Source organism: Drosophila gunungcola (genome assembly GCF_025200985.1).
Source record: "Drosophila gunungcola strain Sukarami chromosome X unlocalized genomic scaffold, Dgunungcola_SK_2 000021F, whole genome shotgun sequence".
In the NCBI taxonomy this organism is placed as follows: Eukaryota; Metazoa; Arthropoda; class Insecta; order Diptera; family Drosophilidae; genus Drosophila; species Drosophila gunungcola.
This window is the reverse complement of record NW_026453184.1, coordinates 360,351-381,427: the sequence shown is the minus strand read 5'-3', so window position 1 is coordinate 381,427 and position 21,077 is coordinate 360,351. Positions and strand designations below refer to the sequence as shown.

General features: G+C 42.5%; 1 protein-coding gene across 9 annotated transcripts in view; it reads left to right on the top strand.

The window, feature by feature from the left end:
- Positions 1-13,611, top strand: part of LOC128260334 (alpha-protein kinase 1) — a 141,174-nt gene extending 127,563 nt beyond the window's left edge. For 6 of the 9 annotated variants that reach the window (XM_052993246.1, XM_052993245.1, XM_052993251.1 and 3 more), the window contains 8 exons: positions 2,682-4,317; positions 4,868-5,133; positions 5,285-5,513; positions 6,220-6,477; positions 6,542-6,654; positions 7,042-7,122; positions 9,039-9,403; positions 11,039-13,611. In XM_052993246.1, the coding sequence (XP_052849206.1) occupies positions 2,682-4,317; positions 4,868-5,133; positions 5,285-5,513; positions 6,220-6,477; positions 6,542-6,654; positions 7,042-7,122; positions 9,039-9,403; positions 11,039-11,986 (3,896 nt within the window). In that variant the 3' untranslated portion in view covers positions 11,987-13,611. Of the gene's footprint in view, positions 1-2,269; positions 2,456-2,681; positions 4,318-4,867; positions 5,134-5,284; positions 5,514-6,219; positions 6,478-6,541; positions 6,655-7,041; positions 7,123-7,984; positions 8,194-9,038; positions 9,418-11,038 lie in introns of those variants that run through there. The other 3 variants (XM_052993252.1, XM_052993247.1, XM_052993248.1) reach the window with 3 other exon arrangements.
- Positions 13,612-21,077: the final 7,466 nt, after the last annotated feature.

The following is a 21,077-nucleotide window of genomic DNA, read 5'->3' as shown; positions in this document are numbered from 1 at the left end:
TGACTTTTTAAATAGTTGACGGAAGAAAAGACTCCAAAACTCTATACGCTGCGTATACGTAATAAGTCATTAGCGTGCGGCAAGCCATATTGTTATTGTTTTAGCCTCTTTGCTAATGTGGCTTATTAGGCTTAACCCTTTGTGTGTGTGGGTGTGTGTGTGTGTGTGTGTGTGTGTGTGTGTGTTTTTGCTCTCCAGACTCCACACAATCTTTAGTTTTCCCTTATTTTTTGTGTTGTCTTTTTTGGCTGATGTGCCAGCACAACACAACACAACACACCACACCACCCGCACTCGGAATATTCTAATGCACAAACACTTTAGAACCCCCAAGCCCACGTTGGCTTTATTTTAATTAAATTCTAATTAGAGACGAGTCGGTCCTTTTACTTTACCTTTACCTTTACCTTTACTTGGGTTCTCTCTCCGGCTGCTGCAGTTTGACATTTTGCCCGGCCACGTAATAGACAAAAACACGGGAGTGAAATATTTCGAAAAATATTTCATTAACCAACCCCCCCCATGTCACGCACGTCATATAGTACATATCAGGAGGAAAATATCATGGGCCCCGGCATTTTATCTTCGAGGAGTTGCGCTTAGAAGGCGGCCAAGTTTGCTTATATGGTATGCTTATATGGTTGGGTTTGATTTTTGAAGCTGTCTCGAAAACCCCTTCCCTTCCTGACTGTCATGTGTGTGAGCTGTGTGTGGGTTGTGTGTATGTTGTGTGTATATGCGTGAGCTTTTTAAAGTAAATAATGCAAAGCTGTTTTCCATCAAATTTTAATTAATTATTTAGGGTAAAAGAATTGCCTGCTGTTGCTGCTACTGCTGTTTTTTAAGGTTTTTCCATGGAATGGGGGGGGGGGAGGGTTTCCACGTTCCACGTTTCACGTTCTACGTCAACTTGTCTCTCGGTGTCGCCTGCCTGCCATATAATTAATTAGAAATTATTCACCCAACCATGCACTCACTCCAACTGCCCCATTCGCTCGATCTTCGTTGAATTTAAGTTTTTCTGTTAATTGGTTAATTGGTTAATTGTAGATGGCGCCAAATGCCCCACGCCGCATTGTACGGGCCAAGGACATGTCACCGGATTGTATTCGCACCATCGCAGGTACATCCATCAGCCATTTATCAGTACATATATTGTAGATCCGCTGCGAGCCGTGTCTCCTTTTCTCACACAACAAAACAATCTCATTTCTCTATATATTTCTATATCTCGATCTGCCATTGACAGTTTGTCGGGTTGTCCGAAGCGCGATAAGGTCACCACAGAATGTAAGTTCCACAAGAATTCAATTTCGCATGCCCATGTATGCCAGTGTAGTCGCTCTATCTTTTTCTACGACACTATATCTCTCTCTCACATTCACTCTCACTCTCTCACTCTCTCTCTCTATCTTCGACTCTTCGTCTCAATCTGTTTCCTCTTCTTTCTACTTGCCTCTGTCTCTGTCTTTGTTTCTCCTAGCGAATTCTTGAGTGTAAATGTTTGATGTGAATATACGGCGTATCCACTTCTTCTATTTAGATTCTATATAACTTTTTTCTATTATCTGTAATTCGTATTATTTATTATTATTATTAGAAATTCACTTCTTAGGTCTTTTCTCTAGAATCGCGAAAGAAAATCCAATCATTACGTAGAACCATATTATGTTTCGTTATTAAGTACTTCTTCTCTTCCTCTTCTATAGAACCTAAAATGGAAAATGATTCTTTTGGCAATAATGAAACAAAATGTGCTTTCAAACTTGTTTTATTATTTAGTTTTTTTTTACATTCGCATATTGGGTTTCTATATTAAGACCCTACATTAAAGAACCATAAAATCATGAAACAAATCGTGAATGAATTACTTTATAAGAAATGGTTTAGTAGTGTCTGTTCCTCTATCCAGCAAATCATCTATTAAAATCGCTTCTTGACCATTCCTAGTTTAAACTGTTTTCTTACTCTGTTGTAAAATTGCATGTAGTTTGTCACTAGCTACTGAGATGGATTGCCTCAACGAGATCTTCCACTGGCTGAAGTGTTTTTGTGACTTGTCCTGATAGAGGATCGCTGTCTCTTCACTGTTTTCCCTCTAATTCTCTGTTTCTCTGTCCCTGACTGTGGAATGCCTTGTTGTTGTAGTCGTAAAGTCTCCGCTGTGAATTTGTGAATTTGTGATCTTGTGATCTTGTGTGATCTTGTGTGATCTTGTGAACTTGTGAAACAATGTCCATTGACAATGCCAATTCCCATGCACTTGCAGTGCTGGCTCTGCACGAGCAGATCCTGAAATGCCCCACGCCCGGGTGCAATGGTCGTGGCCACGTGCAGCCGCATCGCAGCGTGCACCGCAGCCTCTCCGGCTGTCCAAGGGCCCTAAGGCGATCCTCCGGCGGATCAGGATCGGCCAGTCGCCGTCCGGGAGCAGCGCCACTAGCAGCAACAGCAGGTGAACCAGCCACTCAGCCGACTGTGTGTCTGAACAAAATAGGATTAAAACGAACCCTTGTTCCGAAAACTCACTTTCATCTTTCAACTGTCACCGTTAACCGTTAACCTTGAACCTTGAACCTTGAACTTTGAACTTTGAACCTTGAACCTTGAACCTTTCACCCCAACCCCGATCTTTGTTCTATCGCTCCATGTCTTGCTCTGCTTTTCTCGCACCCATCTAGCCGGAGATCTGGACAAGCATGAGAAGGAGCTGCATCCGCTCGAAAAACTGAAGCTGGCCTCCAATCACTATCTCAACAATAACAACAGTAGCTGCATCAACAACAACAACAACAACAACAACAACAACAGCAACGGCAACAACAGCAACAGCACAACAGCAACGCCAGCGACGATGCCGATTATCAAATCGGAGTACAGTCCCGTAGCCAGCATCAAATCGGAGTATAATAAGAGCCCCATGCACTCATATCTGTCGGGGGATGCGGCCGCGCCCGTCCCCGCCGCTCCATCATCGGCAGGATCCGCCCAAGCGCCGCGTTCCGGATCGGCGAACGTGACCGGCGGAAGTGCGAACGGGGAGAACAACCTGCATGCCCCCCACTTGAGTCGCTTTGTCGGGCTGCAGAGTCCGCCGCACCAGCCGCATCTCAATCCCCACGGCCACCACCAGCAGCAACAGCAACAGCAGCAACAACAGCAACAGCAGCAGCAACAGCAGCAACAACATACGCTGCACCAGCAGAGAGGACCCTTCATCGAGGGTAATGATGTGCCTGATCCTTCAGCCACCTATCACTCCGAGCACCAGCAGCAGCAGCAGCAGCAGCAACAGCAGCAACAGCAGCAGCAACAACAGCAGCAGCAGCAACAGGCCGACGAGCGGCAGCAGCAATACGAACAGATGCGCTATGCCCAAAGTCATGTGAGCGTCGGTCCGAGTGGCGAGCTAATGGCGCCCAACGGCGGGGAATTGTCACCGGGGACGGCGAGAAGCGCCTATGAAGCGCATCCCGGACATCCGCATCCGCATCCCGGACATACCGGGCACCCGCATCCGCCCGTCTCGCTGAGTTCCCTCAGCTCGCCAGCGTTCGCAGTCGATGCGGTGAGTGCAGCGGCCGTGGCCAGCGGTGCGGGCTTCGAGCGGTACGACCCCAGCGGCGTCTGCTGTCCCAGCAACGGCGGGGGTCAAAGGTCAGCGGCGGCCACAGCCGCAACGGCGGCCTCGGCAGCCGCCGCCTATCACTATCTGCCGCAAACCACCGACGAAATGCAGGCCCAGCAGCAAAAGTATCTGCAGGAGCAACAGCTCATGCTGGCCGCCAAGGCGGAGCACGAGGAGCTGGCCAACGGCGGACAGCCCCTGTATCCGCGGCCCATGTACCACTATGATCCCACGATGGGACCACTGCCACCTGGCTTCTCGGCCATCAATCTGTCGGTCAAGATGGCCGCCGCTCAGGCCGCAGCTGCTGCGGCAGCCTACCAGAATCAACAGCAACAGCAGCAGCAGCAGCAGCAACAGCAGCAGCAACAGCAGCAGCAGCAACACCACCAGCAGCAACAGCAGCAGCAGCAGCAACAGCAACAGCAGCAGCACGGCAAACAGAGCAGCTCGCCCGCACCAAATGTGGGTGGCAGCGGTGTGCCGGCGGTGGACCTGAGCGGTTCCACCTCGGTAACCAGCAGCAGTCCGCACGGTTTCAACTCGCCAGCCTCGCACAACCAGTACACCGCCCAGCGCATGGGCAACGGCAGTCCGCAGCCAGGAGCCAGTCCAAACATAGCCAGTCCCCAGGTTCCAAGTCCCCAGGGCCAGACGTTGGACCTCAGCGTCACCCGGTTACCCCACAGGTTCGTTAAAATATATACGAAAGCCAATTCCAATTAGCAAGTCCAATTATTTAATACTCAATTTAAGTATTTAACGCTTTGATTTACATCCATTGCAGTTCTTTTATTTTTGATATGGAAATCTTACGTTTCCTTAAATATTCCATTTCGGAATAAATTTTATTATCTGAAATTGTTATTTAAATTGAAATCATTTAATACTTTTAAAACAAAATGAACCCAATTTGTATTAAACATTATGATTTTAAATTTGAATTAAATATGAAATATACAATTTTGGACTCAAAAGCCACTTTACTATATAATTTTTCAACCAGTGTAACCATACTCCCCGTTAGACTCACATATTTTCCCTTCCATACACAGAAAAAAAAATTGTAAGAAATGCTAATCGTTTTGATCAATTATATTACTTATTAACATTATTTCATGGTAACAAATGACTGGCATTTTTTGTTTGTGTATATTGCAAATTTTACTACCATTTAACGATCATTTATAACAATTTTTACCGGCTTACCCTACCCCTTGACCACCTCCACCTCTGCAGCATTATTACGAGTCCACAGTACGGCGCCGATGGCCTGGTGGTGGGTCATGCCCAGGGTTTCGTGAGTGGAGCGACCGGACCTCTGGGTCCGGGCAACGGCGGACCACCGCGATCGCCGCAAATGGAACCAGTGGACTTCAGCGGACCACCGCGACCTCTGGGCTTCGGCCTGGTGGGACACATCAGCGGTCCGCGACCCTATAGCCGCGAGTCCACGCCAGATAGCGGTGGCTCTCACTATATCGAAACGTACCGGGATCCCAGCGGTAAGTTAAGCTACTTTTATTATCGGGGGTCTTATATCATATGCTAAATAAAAAATTAAAAATATATTATTGTATTGGGCTAACCATTCACATTTCTTTCACCACAAACGATGCTCAATTTGGAACCCTTTACCCATTATTATCCTTGCAGGTTACTCACCGCACCCCGGTTACGGGATGGTGGTGCAGTCGGACTATCCGCCAGCCGGATACCACGGCTACGGTCCGGCTGCGTACCAATGCAGCAATCCGTACGCCACGGCCGTCGGACCCGGTGGCTATCCCACGCCCGTTTCCGGCGGATACTCGCCCAGTCCGGCCACCTGCTACTCGATGCCACCGCCTCAGCACATCCCGCAGCACGACAAGTCCAAGGACGGGTAAGTCGAGTCGTCCGCTCACCCTTAGGTGGATTGATATACTGTACAAACTCCCCTCCGATGTGGTTAATGATTCATATAATAATTGGCCAAACACTGTCCATCCATCTCTGTTATGGACTTCGGTTTCTCTTCGCAATCCATCTCTGTCAGTGGAAAAGTATTTCAGCCACACCTGACCAACGCATTTAACTAAGTTCGAACCCCTAATATGACGACTTAACTGAATAAGTATGCAGCTCAACAATATACGAAAATAAGCCACTTGTTTAATATTTGTAAATATCAATTTTAAAACCTTAAATTTAAGCAAAAAAGGTCACATATTTAGATGAAGGTTTAAAATTTTAAACAATAACGTTGAGTACTTTAAAACCTATCACAATGACAGTTGTCAGACCAAAATCCAGTAGTTTTCTTGAGCCTTGAGTCCCCAAAAGCCCAGGGTCGAGAGACTTTAATATTTATGATTACGACTGAAAGTGGCCGCAGAGCGGTCGTAAAAAATCCTCATCGTCAGACACGCCGTGTGATTAAATGAAACTTTAAAACCGAAAGTTTCAAGTCGAATGTCGAAAGCCTTAACACGGACAGACAAAGACATATGGAGGAGATCTTTTCTTATCTGGCCACGACCACTTGGCCTGTTTCTTGTGACCAAGGAGTGCGTTTGGGTCACTCACTAATCCCTCCATTTCAACTCCAGATTGACGGGCTGCTCGCGCTCGGACCGCAACCATCTGCAATCGCACTCGCAGGAGCTGAAGTGCCCCACGCCCGGATGCGATGGCTCCGGCCACGTGACCGGGAACTACTCCTCCCATCGCAGCCTCTCCGGCTGTCCCAGGGCCAACAAGCCGAAGAGCAAGCCGCGCGACGGCCAGGACTCGGAGCCCCTCCGATGTCCCATTCCGGGCTGCGATGGTTCCGGCCACTCCACCGGCAAGTTCCTCTCCCACAGAAGGTGAGTGCCAGGGATTTAGTTGCTGGGTGATTGGCAACATATCAATATATTCCTCCTCTTTCAGCGCTTCGGGCTGCCCGATTGCCAATCGCAACAAGATGCGAGTTCTGGAAGCCGGCGGCACTGTGGAGCAACACAAGGCCGCAGTGGCAGCTGCCACGGCCATGAAGTTCGATGGTAAGTAGAGATTGTTCGGAGAAAACCAACACCTTTTGACTGGATTTTTAAGCTACATATTTAAATACATCATTATATTTTCATTCACAAATATCGGTGGTGCAAGAGAAATCAGTATGACTTCGAAATTGCTTTTAAAAGTGCCTAAAAGTAGGCAACAAAGTATTTTGTGTCCAAAAGGGAGTGTGCTTCATTCCGAGAGACGACAAACTTTATTCATTGCATACTTTTAGACACCTTTTTATGTCTGTTCAAAACCCTAGTAATTTCTGTGGCCCCATTGTATTTGTATAACACTTTAAAGATGTGTAGTAACAATTGATCTTAAAAAAAGAACTAAACAAAGAATTCCTCTTGTTTTCTCCCTTTTTCACACATTTTCTATAGCCTGCACCACGGTGGGCAGCCAGGGCATCAAGAAGCCGAAGTTCGATGAGGTCACCATGGTCTATCCCAAGGGTTATACAGGTGAGTGACCCCGATCTCAGACGCTTCATCTCGCTCTCCTTCTCTCTCGCTGTCTCTCTCTTGCGTGTATTTTTCTGTTATGAACTGGGCCCAAGGCTAATATACCATATCCCTCCTAGATCGAAAAAGGGGTTGGGTTATAATGGCCTTGTCATGGAGCTAGCAACACACAAAGAAGAAGAAACAATTGCATTTACAAAAATTTGAAATTTAAAAAAAAAATAGTATTCCTCTTCTCTGTTGTTGCTCGCTTTTTGTCTTGAACATTTTCGGTTGGAATTTTGTGTGCGTGTGCTAAAGTCAAACGAAAAATAGAAAGCATCAAAAGAAATGAAAAACAAAAAAAGAAAAGAAAAGAAAAAAGAAAATAAAAGAAAAAAAGAACAAATATTCAACAAGAAATAACTTTATTTTTGGTTTTGGTTTCGGAAAATGCAACACAAAAAGAATTTCAAAAACAAATCTAGCAAATTTTCGTTTCGAAAGTTTCGAAATCCTTCGAATAATCCCTCGACCTCCAACTACACCAATTCCCCATCGAAAAACCAACCACTCACTCGAAATATCCTCTGAAAATCCTACCAAAAAAAAAAAAAAAAACCCGGTACATAACAAGAACCCGTTAATATCCAAAAACACACACACACACACACACATCCACAAATGCATATGTGTATGTGTGCGTGTGTGTTTGTGTGTATGCTAAGAACAAGAGAAACAAAGCAAAAGCAAAAGCAAAAGCAACAAAGAAGCTGATCAAAAGAGAAAGAAACAGTTAAATTCCTAGTTTTAATTCTAATTTAATTCTGTGTTTCTTCTTTTCGTTTCGTTTCATGTCGTTTTTGTTGACGTTTTCTTTTAGATTACGCAACGTTTTGTATCGGTGCCGAGTATCTACTGTAAATAGAAAACGAAACCACTGAATCTCGCAGTCAAAACAGTCCGTATCGAAACTGAAACTGAAACTGAAACCACAACCAGCAACCAAAAATAAATGCAATGAAAATCCAAATGCAGCTGAAAAACAAAAAATAATAATAAAAGCAAATACAATACAGAATCCCTAGAAAATACAATTATATATGTGTCTGTATATAAAACAGAAAGAAAGACAGCAATGCGAACAGACCACAAAATGTCATACCTATAACTCACACAAATCAGAGAATCCAAAAATACAAAATGTACATACAAAATTGCCAGGGAGTCTGTCGATTGTCGATCAAGGTAAGCCAGAAGATAAGATGATTAAAACCCACTAAGCCACCAACTTACACCCACTCATTCACACATACACACACACACACAGCGAACCCTGGCACACATACGAGTCACCTGATATATCCCTAATGTCCTATTACACTTCATTTAATGTCTATTAATTTAATCCTAATTTATTAACTGTGAACAGTTGACTGCTGTAATTAATTCCTCAGAAATGTCAAGTGTTTTGAAATCTCTCATAAAGGTGTTTATTTGGAATCCAAAAGACTGATGGCCTCATCTCTATACTTTTATAAGTGATTTCTGAACTCTAGTACTTTCTGTGTTAAAGTATATTAAAGTGGTTAATCCTTAATAACTATGTATGTACAGATGCCTAGTTGTAAGCGATGCATGCGATAATGTCTTAATGAAATACTGCTGCATCGGCTACAACTGGCTTAAATGATCATCATGTCCACATGTCCTCCACATAATGTGACTCAACACACACTCACATCACACAAACACACACTAGTGCCAATTGAGTTGCTAGCACACGCGCACATTGACGAACCGCGGAATGCCAGACGATCGCTCCCACAGATCCACAAAAAGAGAAAAGACAAAAAAAACAGCATTCTGACCATAGATCTCCCACTAACGAGCCTCTCCCCATTCACCAATCACCATTCACCATTCACTTGGAACAGGCGGCAGCGGTCTGGACATTGTCATGGGCGGCGTGGGAAGTAGTGTCGGCGTGGGACTGGGCCTCAATGTCGGGATCGGGGTCACCAGTAGCAGCAGCGGTAGCAATACTGGCATCGGCGGCGGTGGCAACAACAACAACTCCAGCGGCAGCAGCAGCAGCAACAACAGCGGACCGGAAAAGAATCCAAATCCAACTGGTGGTGCAGGAGGTCCCTCGTCGGGCGCCACTGGCAGCGATGATCTAAACACGTTGGAGGCCGAGATCTCGGAGCTTCAGCGGGAGAATGCCCGGGTGGAGTCACAAATGATGCGGCTAAAGTCGGATATCAATGCCATGGAGTCGCAGCTGAGCACCAGCGATCGGGTATGTAGGCTCAGGTTCGTTGACGGCAACAAATTATGAGACCAAGTCCATTTCCCACTACGCTAAGCGCAAGAACTTTGCAGACGATGGTCACACTGAAAGTTTTACTTATGCACCAACCAACCCCCCCCCCCCCCCGCCCCGCCCCGCACCCTTAGTCACCCCCCGCTTTCCAAAACTTTCGACTCAAACGAGACTTTGAGTGGAGTTCTTTTTACCCCATCGTTGTATGGCTTTTGTTGTTTTTGAGTTCGGTCTGTCGTCACCTGAGCGAGTTTTGTCTTGGCACTTTTCAAGGACGTCTCTCTAAAACTCGGCGAAAAAACAATGAACAACAAGTGAAACAATGTAAAGTAAAGTAAAGTTAAGTAAAGTGAAATAAACTTAGGCTAAAGTTGAATCGAAAACGAGGGCGCGCGAAAGCGAGAAAGTTTTATCAGCCGCCGACGCAGACGTTAAATTGCCTGGGAATTTTTTGTTTTTTTTTTTTGTTTTCCTAAGCCTAAACTCACATTTGCATGCAGAGAACAGAATAAAGATTTCTGTATATGAGTAATAGATGCTTAATAGGTTCCTAATTGTTTATGAGTTTCTATTGGAAGCTGTTTATATACATATACATATATGTATATATCTTTTTTTGGAGTGAAGTCAATATCTAAATAAGTGGAGTGTTAGTTTCGAATGTAGGGATTAAGCATTTTTATATTTTATGTTCTTTCTTTCTGTGTAAAGAATCCACCCGAAATGCGGTGCATTTCACTCCACCTCCGGTTGACGTCAGCCAATCGGTGACGTTGCATCCTCACTGCATCGGGCGGCGAATCAGAATCGGCGACAGGAGCAGGGGGTGTGGCACACCCCTAAGCACACCCCACGTCCACACCCACACCCACACCCACACCCACACCCACATCCATATCCAAGTCTCCCTTTGGCGTGTGTGTGCTGGTCATGCGCAGGCCATGGTGTTGCAGCCCGAAAAACACAACGAGGCGCCAACAAATCGCAGGACGCCATTCGATTTGCTCCTAAAAACAGGGAAATGGGGCGCAAAAAAAGAAAGAATGAAATAAAGAAAGAAAGAGGAAAAAACCAGTCCAGAGAACTGTGCTACAAAAAGGCGCCGGCAGCGACGTCGACGCAGCATTAACCTTTGTGTTTTTTGAGGGCGCCCCAAGGCTCCAAAAACTCCGAAAAACCCACTCCCTCTAGCTCTCTCTCTCTCTCTCTCTTTCTCTCTCTCTCTGCCTTCCACTTTTGTTTGGCTTGTATCGCTCGTCTCTAGCTGTCTCTTTCTGCCCACGGTGTTCGTGTGACTTCGTTCAGGATTCGTATGTTTTTTTTTTTCTTACATTTTCTCAACCCCAATTCCTTTTTTTTTGTTTTGTGTTCACTTTTGCGTGTGATGGCCCGTTCTTATTGGAATTGCTATACACATATGTGTGGCACATGAGCAGGGGTTTATGTACACGGGGAAAAAACCCCACCCAATCGAGTAAATTGAATACCAATATTCGTGACCATCGTCTGGGCTTTCAAGCGAACACACTCCAACCACTCAGCACCTAGCCATACATATACATATGTATGTATAATGTATTTTGTGTTTTGTATTTTGTGTGGCTCACTTAGGAGGCTTCTCCACTGAGCGGCCATCAGCAGCAGCAGCAGCAGCAGCAGCTTCCTCGTTCCTCGGTGGCTTTGGCCTCGCCCAGCGGTCAATCGCCATTCGCCAGTGTCAGCTCCACCAGTGGTGGCACCACAGTGGTCAGCGGAGGAGCCACCCCCAATGGCAGCAGCACTAATACCAATACCAATACCAATACCAACACCAACTCCGGCGGCGGCGGCGGCGGCGGCAGCACCACCAATGCCAACGATCTGAACCACTCGATCAGCAGTTTGGCACCCAGTTCTGGCAGTAATCCCATCGATGGTGGTGCCCCACCCAATGCCAACTTGAACAACTACTACGAGAGCCTGAGGAACAATGTGATCACGCTGCTGGAGCACGTGCGTCTGCCACCCCCGCCACCACCTCCAGGTGGCACTGCCAGTTCCTCCACAGCATCCGCATCGTCGGTGGCTCATCATGGCCTGGACAATGTGGTGTGCGGTGGCGGTCAATTGGTCACGGGCGGCGGATCCCTGGTGGGTGGGGGTGAGCATCCTTCCGCGTACTCCACCCTCCTGCCGCCGCCACCACCGCCACCATCGTCTTCGGGTGGATCAGCACCCGTGAGTGGCGTGAGTGGCATGTACGGAGGATCCAGTGGTCTGCTTCAGGGAGCCAACTCGAGCAACCTTAGTGGTCCGCCTCCAGTGCCGCCGCCGCCGCACCACCATCATCCCTATACGGTGCACCATCCCGTCAGCTATGCCCATCCGCATGCCCATCCGCACGGACATCCGCATCCGCATCCGCACGAGCACTTCGACTCGTACATCTCGAAACTGCAGTCGCTCTGCGTACCCCCCGATGTGTATGCGCTGCCCGAGGATGCGGAAAGGCCCGTCTACAACTCGGTGAAGCCCACAATGCACCAGGACTATGGCAAGCTGATGCCCACGCCCATCTAAGGCCCCTGAGCGCCATCACTGGTGACCCCTACGCACCGCACAGAGCCACATCCCGTCCAGGGCTCGAATCAAGTGTAAATACTAAAAAAAAAAAAAAAGAAGAGAGAAAAAACAGAAAGGTAACGCTGGGGTTAATTCATAGGCCTGACTTTAAGGCAGACTATACAAATTAAAAAACAACAAAAAAAAAAAAGAAACTGGTGGTCGAGGTCACCCAACCATGCTAGCTATTAGGTCTAGAAAACTAGCCATTTAGTTGGTCGTCGGGACAGTGCTGGTCCCAAGTCTAGTGCTTAGAACTGTTCCACATCCTAGATCCTAGACGCTTTCGTCGTGTGTGTTGATAGCAACTCTGTATAAAAACCAGGAAAGGAAAACCAAACATAAGTGTGTAATTGGATTATAAATTGCAATTTTTTTTTGTCTGTATCAAATACTAAAACTAGAAGTTATAGATAACTATATATATATAAATATATAAATATATATATATATATATATATATATATATATATATGAGAATTTAATTTAAACGTAGGGCATTTGTTTGGTGTTAATGTCTGGTCAATTTTTTGCAAACGGAATACGAGATGTTCGCAACTACTTAATAGCCCACTTAGTACCCCATTAGCCCATAATATCCCCGCAGTCTAAGTTTAGTTAAGTGGCAAAGTCGAACACCAAAAGTGAAAAAAAAAGAGTAAACATGCAATTTATAGACATGCAAATATAATCAATACTAAACTTAGTGGATGTAATCGTACGATTTTTTTTTGTTTTTTTTTTGTGCAATTGTAATATTAAAAATGTAATAGTAATATCAAGCGAATATCTAAAACTATATGGGCTAAGTGTGTGAACGAAGGTGGGAACTTTGGGTTGCGAGGTGGCAAAACGTACATATAATCGGGAAAAACGAAACACGCGTATATTCGCAGATTATATCAGTATGTGAGTGCGGCATGTATGGCTGCTTCTCTGTAGGATCGTAAGTTTTAATGTTACCCCTTGCGAAATCGGGCAGGAGGCATTAACCGAGACCCCAAGAACCCAAAAATAAAATCGAAAACATAGATTAAAATTCAGTGCAATACATACAACCAAATGAGGGCAAAACGAAAAACCAAAAATCGTAATAAACTAATTGTGTAAGCTTAAGTAAAACAAGTAGTTGAACAAAATGTAACGTTTTTTTTTTTTGTATCATCATACGTCTAATCTTAAACTTAAACATAACTAAATAAAAAAAAAAAAAGAAATAAATCGTAGAACGGAGAACGGAGAAGATGGAAAACCCCAAAAACCGCAAGGTAATTTAGACGAATTTTAAAAGAAAAACCAAATTGAAAAAGTTTAAAATAAAAAAAAAATGAATGGCGAAATGCGAAAGAGTATGAAAATAAATAGCAGGCTTAACAAAAATCATTGTACTAAATGAAGTAATACATTACGATGATTAAAATAATTACACTAAACTAAATATAAAATATATATATATAATATAATATTGTATTGTATGACAAGAAAAATTCTGTAATTTACAACCGAAAAATATTTTATGTGATCATTGTCTTTTTTTTTAATATTACAAGAAATAAATAATTCGAATACCAAATAAAGGATATACACAATAATAGAATAATTGTTTGCATATTGAAAGGCTGCTTGTTTATATTTTTCAGATGAAAATTAAGTTATTACTAAATTATCATCATTTTTCGGTCTTTAAAAAAAAAACAAAAAAGGGAAAATTCTAAAATTTCCATACATTTCTGTGTTTTTAACCCAAGGTCATTTACCGATTACTCATCTTAATCGTTTTGCATATACTTAGTTATCCGAATACTCATTTTCTGGAGCTTGCATTAGCATAAATCAGTGGTAAATTGTTTCCTTTTTTTTTTTTTGAACAGTGCGGACAGTGGTAATCGAATGAAAAATGCGCAGTAATTTCTTGGCAACGTTTTTAATTTCAATTAGCCACTGGACATTGACCAAGGGACCAACGGACAAACGGACAAACGGACAAACGGACCTCCTGCTGAAAGTGCTCTGCTAAACGCTGAAGGATGCAGGATGGGCTGGCCATGCTCTCCGGTTAGCTGGCACTTGATTTATGTGGCTTCATTAGACATTCCGCACATAGTCAGTCGGTGGGCAGAAGGGAAGCCGAGTATTTCGGGGGCTAAGTGATTGCCAAAAACTAAAAGCGAGCCCACGGCCAAACACAATTAGAAGCAAGGCGAAAGGCGAATTTCAAGGAGGGATATTGTGTTTTTTTTTTTTTTTTTTTTGGTTTGGTTTGGTTTGGTTTGGGTTCCCTGGGAATTTGGTAGTTTTCCGATTGACCAGCATGGAATATTTTCGGTTACCACCTCAAGCACTCAAAGTAAAAAAAAAAAAAAACAAAATAAAAAGGGTTGCCGGGTCCGGTTTTCGGTTTTCGGTTTTGTGTGTTTGCTCGTGTGAGCCGCAAAAATATTTGCATAGTTACCTTTAATGTGGTTCGCTTCAGGTCGGTTCAGAGTTCACAGTTCGCAGTTCGCCGTCTCTCCATGCAAAGTTCTTCAAAAACAAACGAACAAAAGTTTTCTTTGCACACACACACATCCCCCCACACACAACCATACACATGCTGGCATGTAATTTAAAATGAAAAATTCTATTCTTTTGACGCAATCGCAAGCACACACAAGCAGGAGACAAGCACACACATACGTCAGCGAGCATTGATTTCATTTGCATAAATAAGGAAAAACTCGGATGGTGGGGGTCGAAGTCTGGCCCCCAAAGTGGGTGGAGGTGGGCGGGAGTTACAAAAAAAGGGGGGCTACAAAAGGGACCTCACCGTGCCGCTAATAACGTGCGGCAAACAAAACTATTGCCTACTTTCGGGCGCCAAGAGAAAACAGTCGTACACTCGCACAGTGCTTCGAAGTGCCCGAAAAATTATATTATTTAATTTAGAGCCAAGGTAATTGCTTATCCTTTATTTATTAGCAAGAACGTAAAAAATTATTAGCATAAATTAAAAAAAAAATGTTATAAATTTTATGTCGTTAGATTTTTGTATAAACTGAAATTTCGAATTTCCATTTAGATTTTGATTTAGTTCCGATTTTATTACTAATTAATTTATATCAGGAAAATTGATACAACATAAAGATACTTTCATTATTATATTATTAACGGTTTAAAAGGTTTTTTGCCAATACATTTAAAAATCATCATTGATAAATTATAGGTAACGTATTAATCGTATATAATTTAAGTAAACTTTAAAATTGATTATACCAGCATTATTAAGATAAGTGCTAATAAATAATGGATTACTTATTAATGGAGTGCTGTCTAAACTTCCAAAAACCTTTAAAAAAGAATAAAAAGAGTTACTTTTCCGGAAATATCACACAATTGTATGCAGACTTACTTTAAATAAACTTTTAAATGTTCAAATAACATTATTGTCTTAAGGTGGTATTGAGATATTTTTAAAATTGAAACAAATCAAGTTTTTAATGGGTTATACCAGCAGTGTTAATTGTTATATATTTTGCCACTGTGCCGCATACTTTCACCCCCTTTCTCCAACTCCGTAGCCCTTTCTCCAACCCCTGCCACCGATGTATGCGTACGCTGAAGGCGGCGGCAGTCAAAAATCGCATAAATTAAAAAACTGCACACACTCACGCACAGACATGCGATAGAAAGGGGGTGGGTGGGTGGTAATGGCAACCCTTTGTGATCCCCCCACCCCCAACCCCAACCCCAGCTGTCGCTCACCACCAAGGAAGTAATAAAGTATCTCGAAAGTAACTTATTAACCATGCTGACAACGCTGCCAGCGCAGCTCCTGGAGCTCCAGACACACAGCCAGGATGCCAGAATGCCAGGATGCCAGGATACCAGGACATCAGGACATCAGGACGTGTCTGTGTAATACATGCATACCCCTGCCGAGTGGGATAGAAGGGAGGGGGAATGGGAGGGGTAGTCATGTTTCATGTTTGCTAATTGCAAGTCGATTTTTCATTTCGCATTTCTCTCCAGAGTGTCGTAGTGGACCTGGGACCTGAGACCCCGACATCGACCTCAACCTGAAGCCAGCGCTGAATCCCCAACCAAATCTGAGGTCCAACACATGCACCGAGAAAAACTGTGGTCACTACAGATTGTACGAATTATTAATTAACTGTAAGTGAAAAGTTTGATTTTATTTCTAGAACTTTATGGTTATCAGTTCAGATCATCAGAAAATATTCATTTAAACACAAATTATTTGTTTACAATTCTTGCCCTTTTTTTTTGTAAGTTCTGTTCAAATAAAATAGGTGAAAATTTTGATATTTGTCTCTACAATTGTATGGTTTACTGAAAGTTACTTCAATATACATATTACTTTTTTACAATTTGTATGATAAAAATGTTGATTTGAGTTATTTATTGCTTTTAATGCAAGCCAACAAACATTTATTTTCCATCAAAATTCGAATTTGGTATAACGAAAACTATGTAGTAGCACTGAAAAAAGTTCTAGACATAATGCATTTTAAAAATTTTCTTTTAGTGCCATAAGGGAGCTGGACAAGGAACTGATTGAGTCTGTGGAAATTTTTGAGGTTTCCGCTGACCCACTCAACGCCGGATCCGCACTTATTCCGGAAGGGACTGCAGGCGAAAAGGGCAAAAATATTTAATTTAAAGCAGCATAAAAACAAAGACGACGACGCAAGAGTGTGGGGTGAGTTTTGCCAGCAAATGGTTAATTTAATTACAAATTCTTTGCTTTCTTTTGCATTCGTATTAAATTTTCATGGGGTCCTGACATCAGCCAGTTTCCGTGTGCGAGTGTGTGTGAGGCCACACATATGGTGGTGGGTGTGTGTGTGTGTGTATGTGTGTGTGTGTGTGTGTGTGTGTGTGTGTGTGTGTGTGTGTGTGTGTGAGGCACCTGCTGTCATTGCCGTCTTTGCAACATTTTGGCCGCCTAAATACCCTAGAGACTTGAGAGAAAGCATTTCCCCCACTACACACACACACACTCAGCCAAATCACCCACCCACCTCCTCACACACACACACACAAACACACATGGACACGCTGATTGTCCTTTCAATGAAAAATAGCACTCATTAATGTTGCTCATTAGCAGGACCACGGTTCCTGCTCCTTGACTTTGCCCTGCCAGTGACATTCCCTTACGTGTCCAAGGTCCCTTCCACCCCATGCCACCCTCATGCCGCTCCCCACCCACCTTTCTTCACCCACCCATACCCACACCCATACCCACACCCACACCCACACCCACACCCTCGGCCATTCAGCAAGTGTCAACTGGCAAATGATTTGCCATTATTTACTAATAAAACTCATCGAGTTTTGGGCCCACTGCTAATCGAATGTGTGCTCGGCATCAACCACCCAACCACTTTGCCAAATCCTTCGCCTTTGAGAGGAGGACGAAGATGTCCTGGGCAACCAGAAAGGACTCTTAATTCGAAGCGACTCACACGTTTACGCTGGCAAATGACCGCAATCAACGCGGCCAAGGGATCATCGGCCGGGGGAATTAGGATACTTGGGTTTTATAAGCACAAATCCTTAAAACAGCAGAAGCTTCCTTTTATGGAAAAATATGGCAAATTTGGAAATGGGGCTTAACTACGCCCCCTAAACTTTATATCTAAGTGCTATCGAGGCTCGAACCAAATATACCTGTTTCGTGAAGTGTAACACACTTTTCCAGTTGGCGCTATTAAAGAACAAACAAGAGTAGTTTTATATATTAAATGTTATTTAAAAGAAAGTAATTAATCAACTTATTGAAAGTGAATAATAATAAACATAATTGTATATCTAAGTGTGAAGCACTATTTAAAACAATGTATAACAATTTTGTAACATGTTACTCACTTTAACAATAAGAAAAATAAAAATGAATCACATCTAAAGGAATTGAAAGTACCTAACATTATTTGAACTCTAAACAATTCCGAGGCTTAATCACTAATATAATTACCCAATTAGGTTACCCCATCCAAAGTAAACTTGCTGACAAAAGGGCTGCTCGTGTGGTAAACAAATTGGTTTCCGCTCAAAATGTTTATATGCATAAACAATAATAATCTTGCCATTTTTTCGCTTACAGACAGCAGTGGGTGTCATATTCATAAAAATAACATCACATCCCGGATCCATTTGCTTGATTATGATTTGTCCAAGTAATGGCAATGGTTGACCAAAAGCGAATGTGTGTGCGGTAATCGTTCATATGTGCACAAATATATCGATTCAATAGATGGCTTCCGGTTCGATTCCGTTGGCTGTCAATCAGCAGGGTCCCACATGGTTTGCCGGAGTCAGGGGTCGATCTCCCCTTGTCAGGATGCTCCGGATCTACTTCGACTTTTGCCTGCCAGTCCAAAAACTCTTTTCGACTGCCCAATTCTTTGCATTTAATTTCGTTTATTCATTCGAATGACCACAAAATGACATTTGCATTTGGGCAGCGGTCAGTCCCAGCTCTCCAGCTCTCCAGCTCTTTAGCTCCCCAGCTCTCTAGCTCCAGAAAACCCATCGAGATCCCATGTGCTTGGTTCTCCGGGGATTTGCTCGAGATATGGGGATGTCCTTGGGGGCTCCGTAACAAATGAACGGCTCAGTTGGTAAAATTTGTTTTGACAACCGAAGATGCTCGCAGCAGGCAAAGTGCAAAATTTATAAAACGCAAGAGTGCGAAACTATCAAATGTCCAGGCGAAGTTGAGTGTGTGTGTGTAATTAATTCTCTGCTGAGTCGGCATTTGTAGGCCCAGCCAAAAAAGCACAATTAAATGCACAACAAAAACACTGCGAGCAGCTTTTCTGGACATGATGGCATGACCATGACCAACTACACTGGTTTCCAATTGATTCCCCACGTAGTTCAAGTTTTGGACAAATTTTAACATTAAACAAGGCATCGTTAATTGAGATTTTTTATTTTAAAAAATTTAAAAACAACTGAATAACCATTTTTTTTAAATTTTTATTTATATAAATCTGAATTTAAATGCTGATTTCACAGTTTATTTATATTAATTTGTTTATTATTATAATTACAACACAAATAATACAAATGAAAATCTTAAATACCAGTTTAATGTAAATATATAAACTTAAATAAAAACTTTTTCTTGATTTCTTTTATAAAAATCTTAATTTAAATTGTATTTAAGTTGTAAACCATAAATATAACTTAATTGATCATCATCACATTTTAACAACAATTTTTTTCAAATTCATATTCTTTGAATTCTTATAAAATACTTTATATTCAATAATATTTATAAAGACTACAATACCACAAAGATTTCTCAATGCCAGAAAAATTAAAATCCAAACTTATTGTATAATATGGATGATTAAGGACATTTTGTTACCATGAGTAACTAAAATAATAAATTTAGATACACAAATTTGAAACTAGTTTTACGATTTTTGAATATCATTTACTTTGAAAAGTGAATCTATTCATTTGGGGTTTTGAAGCCAGTGTGCATGGCATGGTGCTCAACTGCAAATGGACAACAACTATTTTCCGGATGCTGTAACTGTGGCCCGTTGGATTCGCCGGATTCGTCGTCAACAGGCATCGCCATCGTAGCCGTGGCCAAAAAGCAATTAGCAAAGTTTTCAGTCTCCAAAACACTCGCTCCTCGCATGAAAAAGGGGGATGAAGTGGGCCAAAGGAATGGAAGTAGTCCGGAATGGGCACCAGTATAAAAAGGATGGTACGGAACGGTACGGAACGGTACGGAGGTGGCTACACTTAGCCGGCCATCATCAATCTGGTGCAGTTGCGCAACCCATCCCAAACCCCAAACCCCAAACCCCAAACCCCAAATCTCAAATCCCAGCCTCCACTTCAATCCGATCGGATTCCGCTCCTCCATCCATTACACATGCGCCTAACTATTGCACGGGGCAAAATATCCATTAGATTATACATATATTTCTTTTTTTTTATACTAATTAAAACTCTAATTTAAAACAAGAGGTCCATAAGATACCTGTTACTGTTAGCAATTTTAAAATAATATATATGCACTTTGAAAGTAATCTTGATCTTGATCAAGAATACCTGGACTTTTACTTTTCAACCAATACAATATACTCTTTTACACTACGAGTAAATATCCAATGTCTTTTACCGATGTTAGTCGATTTAATATAATAAATCTAACTTAAATAATAACCTTTTTGAATACCAAACTTGAATTTTTGCTAGTTTAAAAACATTAATCCTTTAATATTCCCATAAAGCTAAACTAAATAATAAATATATGTAAATAATGTTAAATAATTATATAGAATCCATTTCCTATTAGAAAACTAACATATATATTTCCGAAATAAAAATGCGAAATTATAAATTGAATATTAGCAATTTCCCAGTGGTTTTCTTCCTGTGCCACAGACGCGACTATCGTCATTCCCAATTATTCATGGATAATCTAACCCAAAATGGGACGTTAATTACTGGCGCATGTCAGTGGCATTTGGCCCCCAAACCCCTGACCCCTGACCCCTAACCCCTGACCCTCAATCCCCTCTTCGGCGATGTGTAACTGAAGTTGTGTGGCGTGAATTTGCCAAAGTACGGGGCCAACAATTTGCTTTTTTGTCCAACTGTAAACAGTGCGGATTCCGGACACCCAAGTCCCCAAAAGCCGACTCTCCGGCCGTTTATCGGGTGATTAATTAAGCTGCAAGGACCAGCGAATGCAACTTTCTGCCGCTGACAACTCCCCTTGGAAAAACCAAGTGGGCGGCGATGGGGCATTAAAGACATCCGCGAATTGATATTTAAAATATTAGGAAAAAAAAGCTCACCTTACAAACCAACAATAACAATAAGGTTTGAGTTTAAGTTTAATTAATTGCAGGAAAGTATTTAAAGTATTTTAATAAATTCAAATTAGAAATGCCTAACATAAAATTGTTAAAATTAAATAACAACCATTTTAGTACATGTTATATTAAAAATAAGCCTCAGCATTTTGATGTATCCTACTTTAAAATCGGAATCCTAAATCCTTTCTGCAAATCAT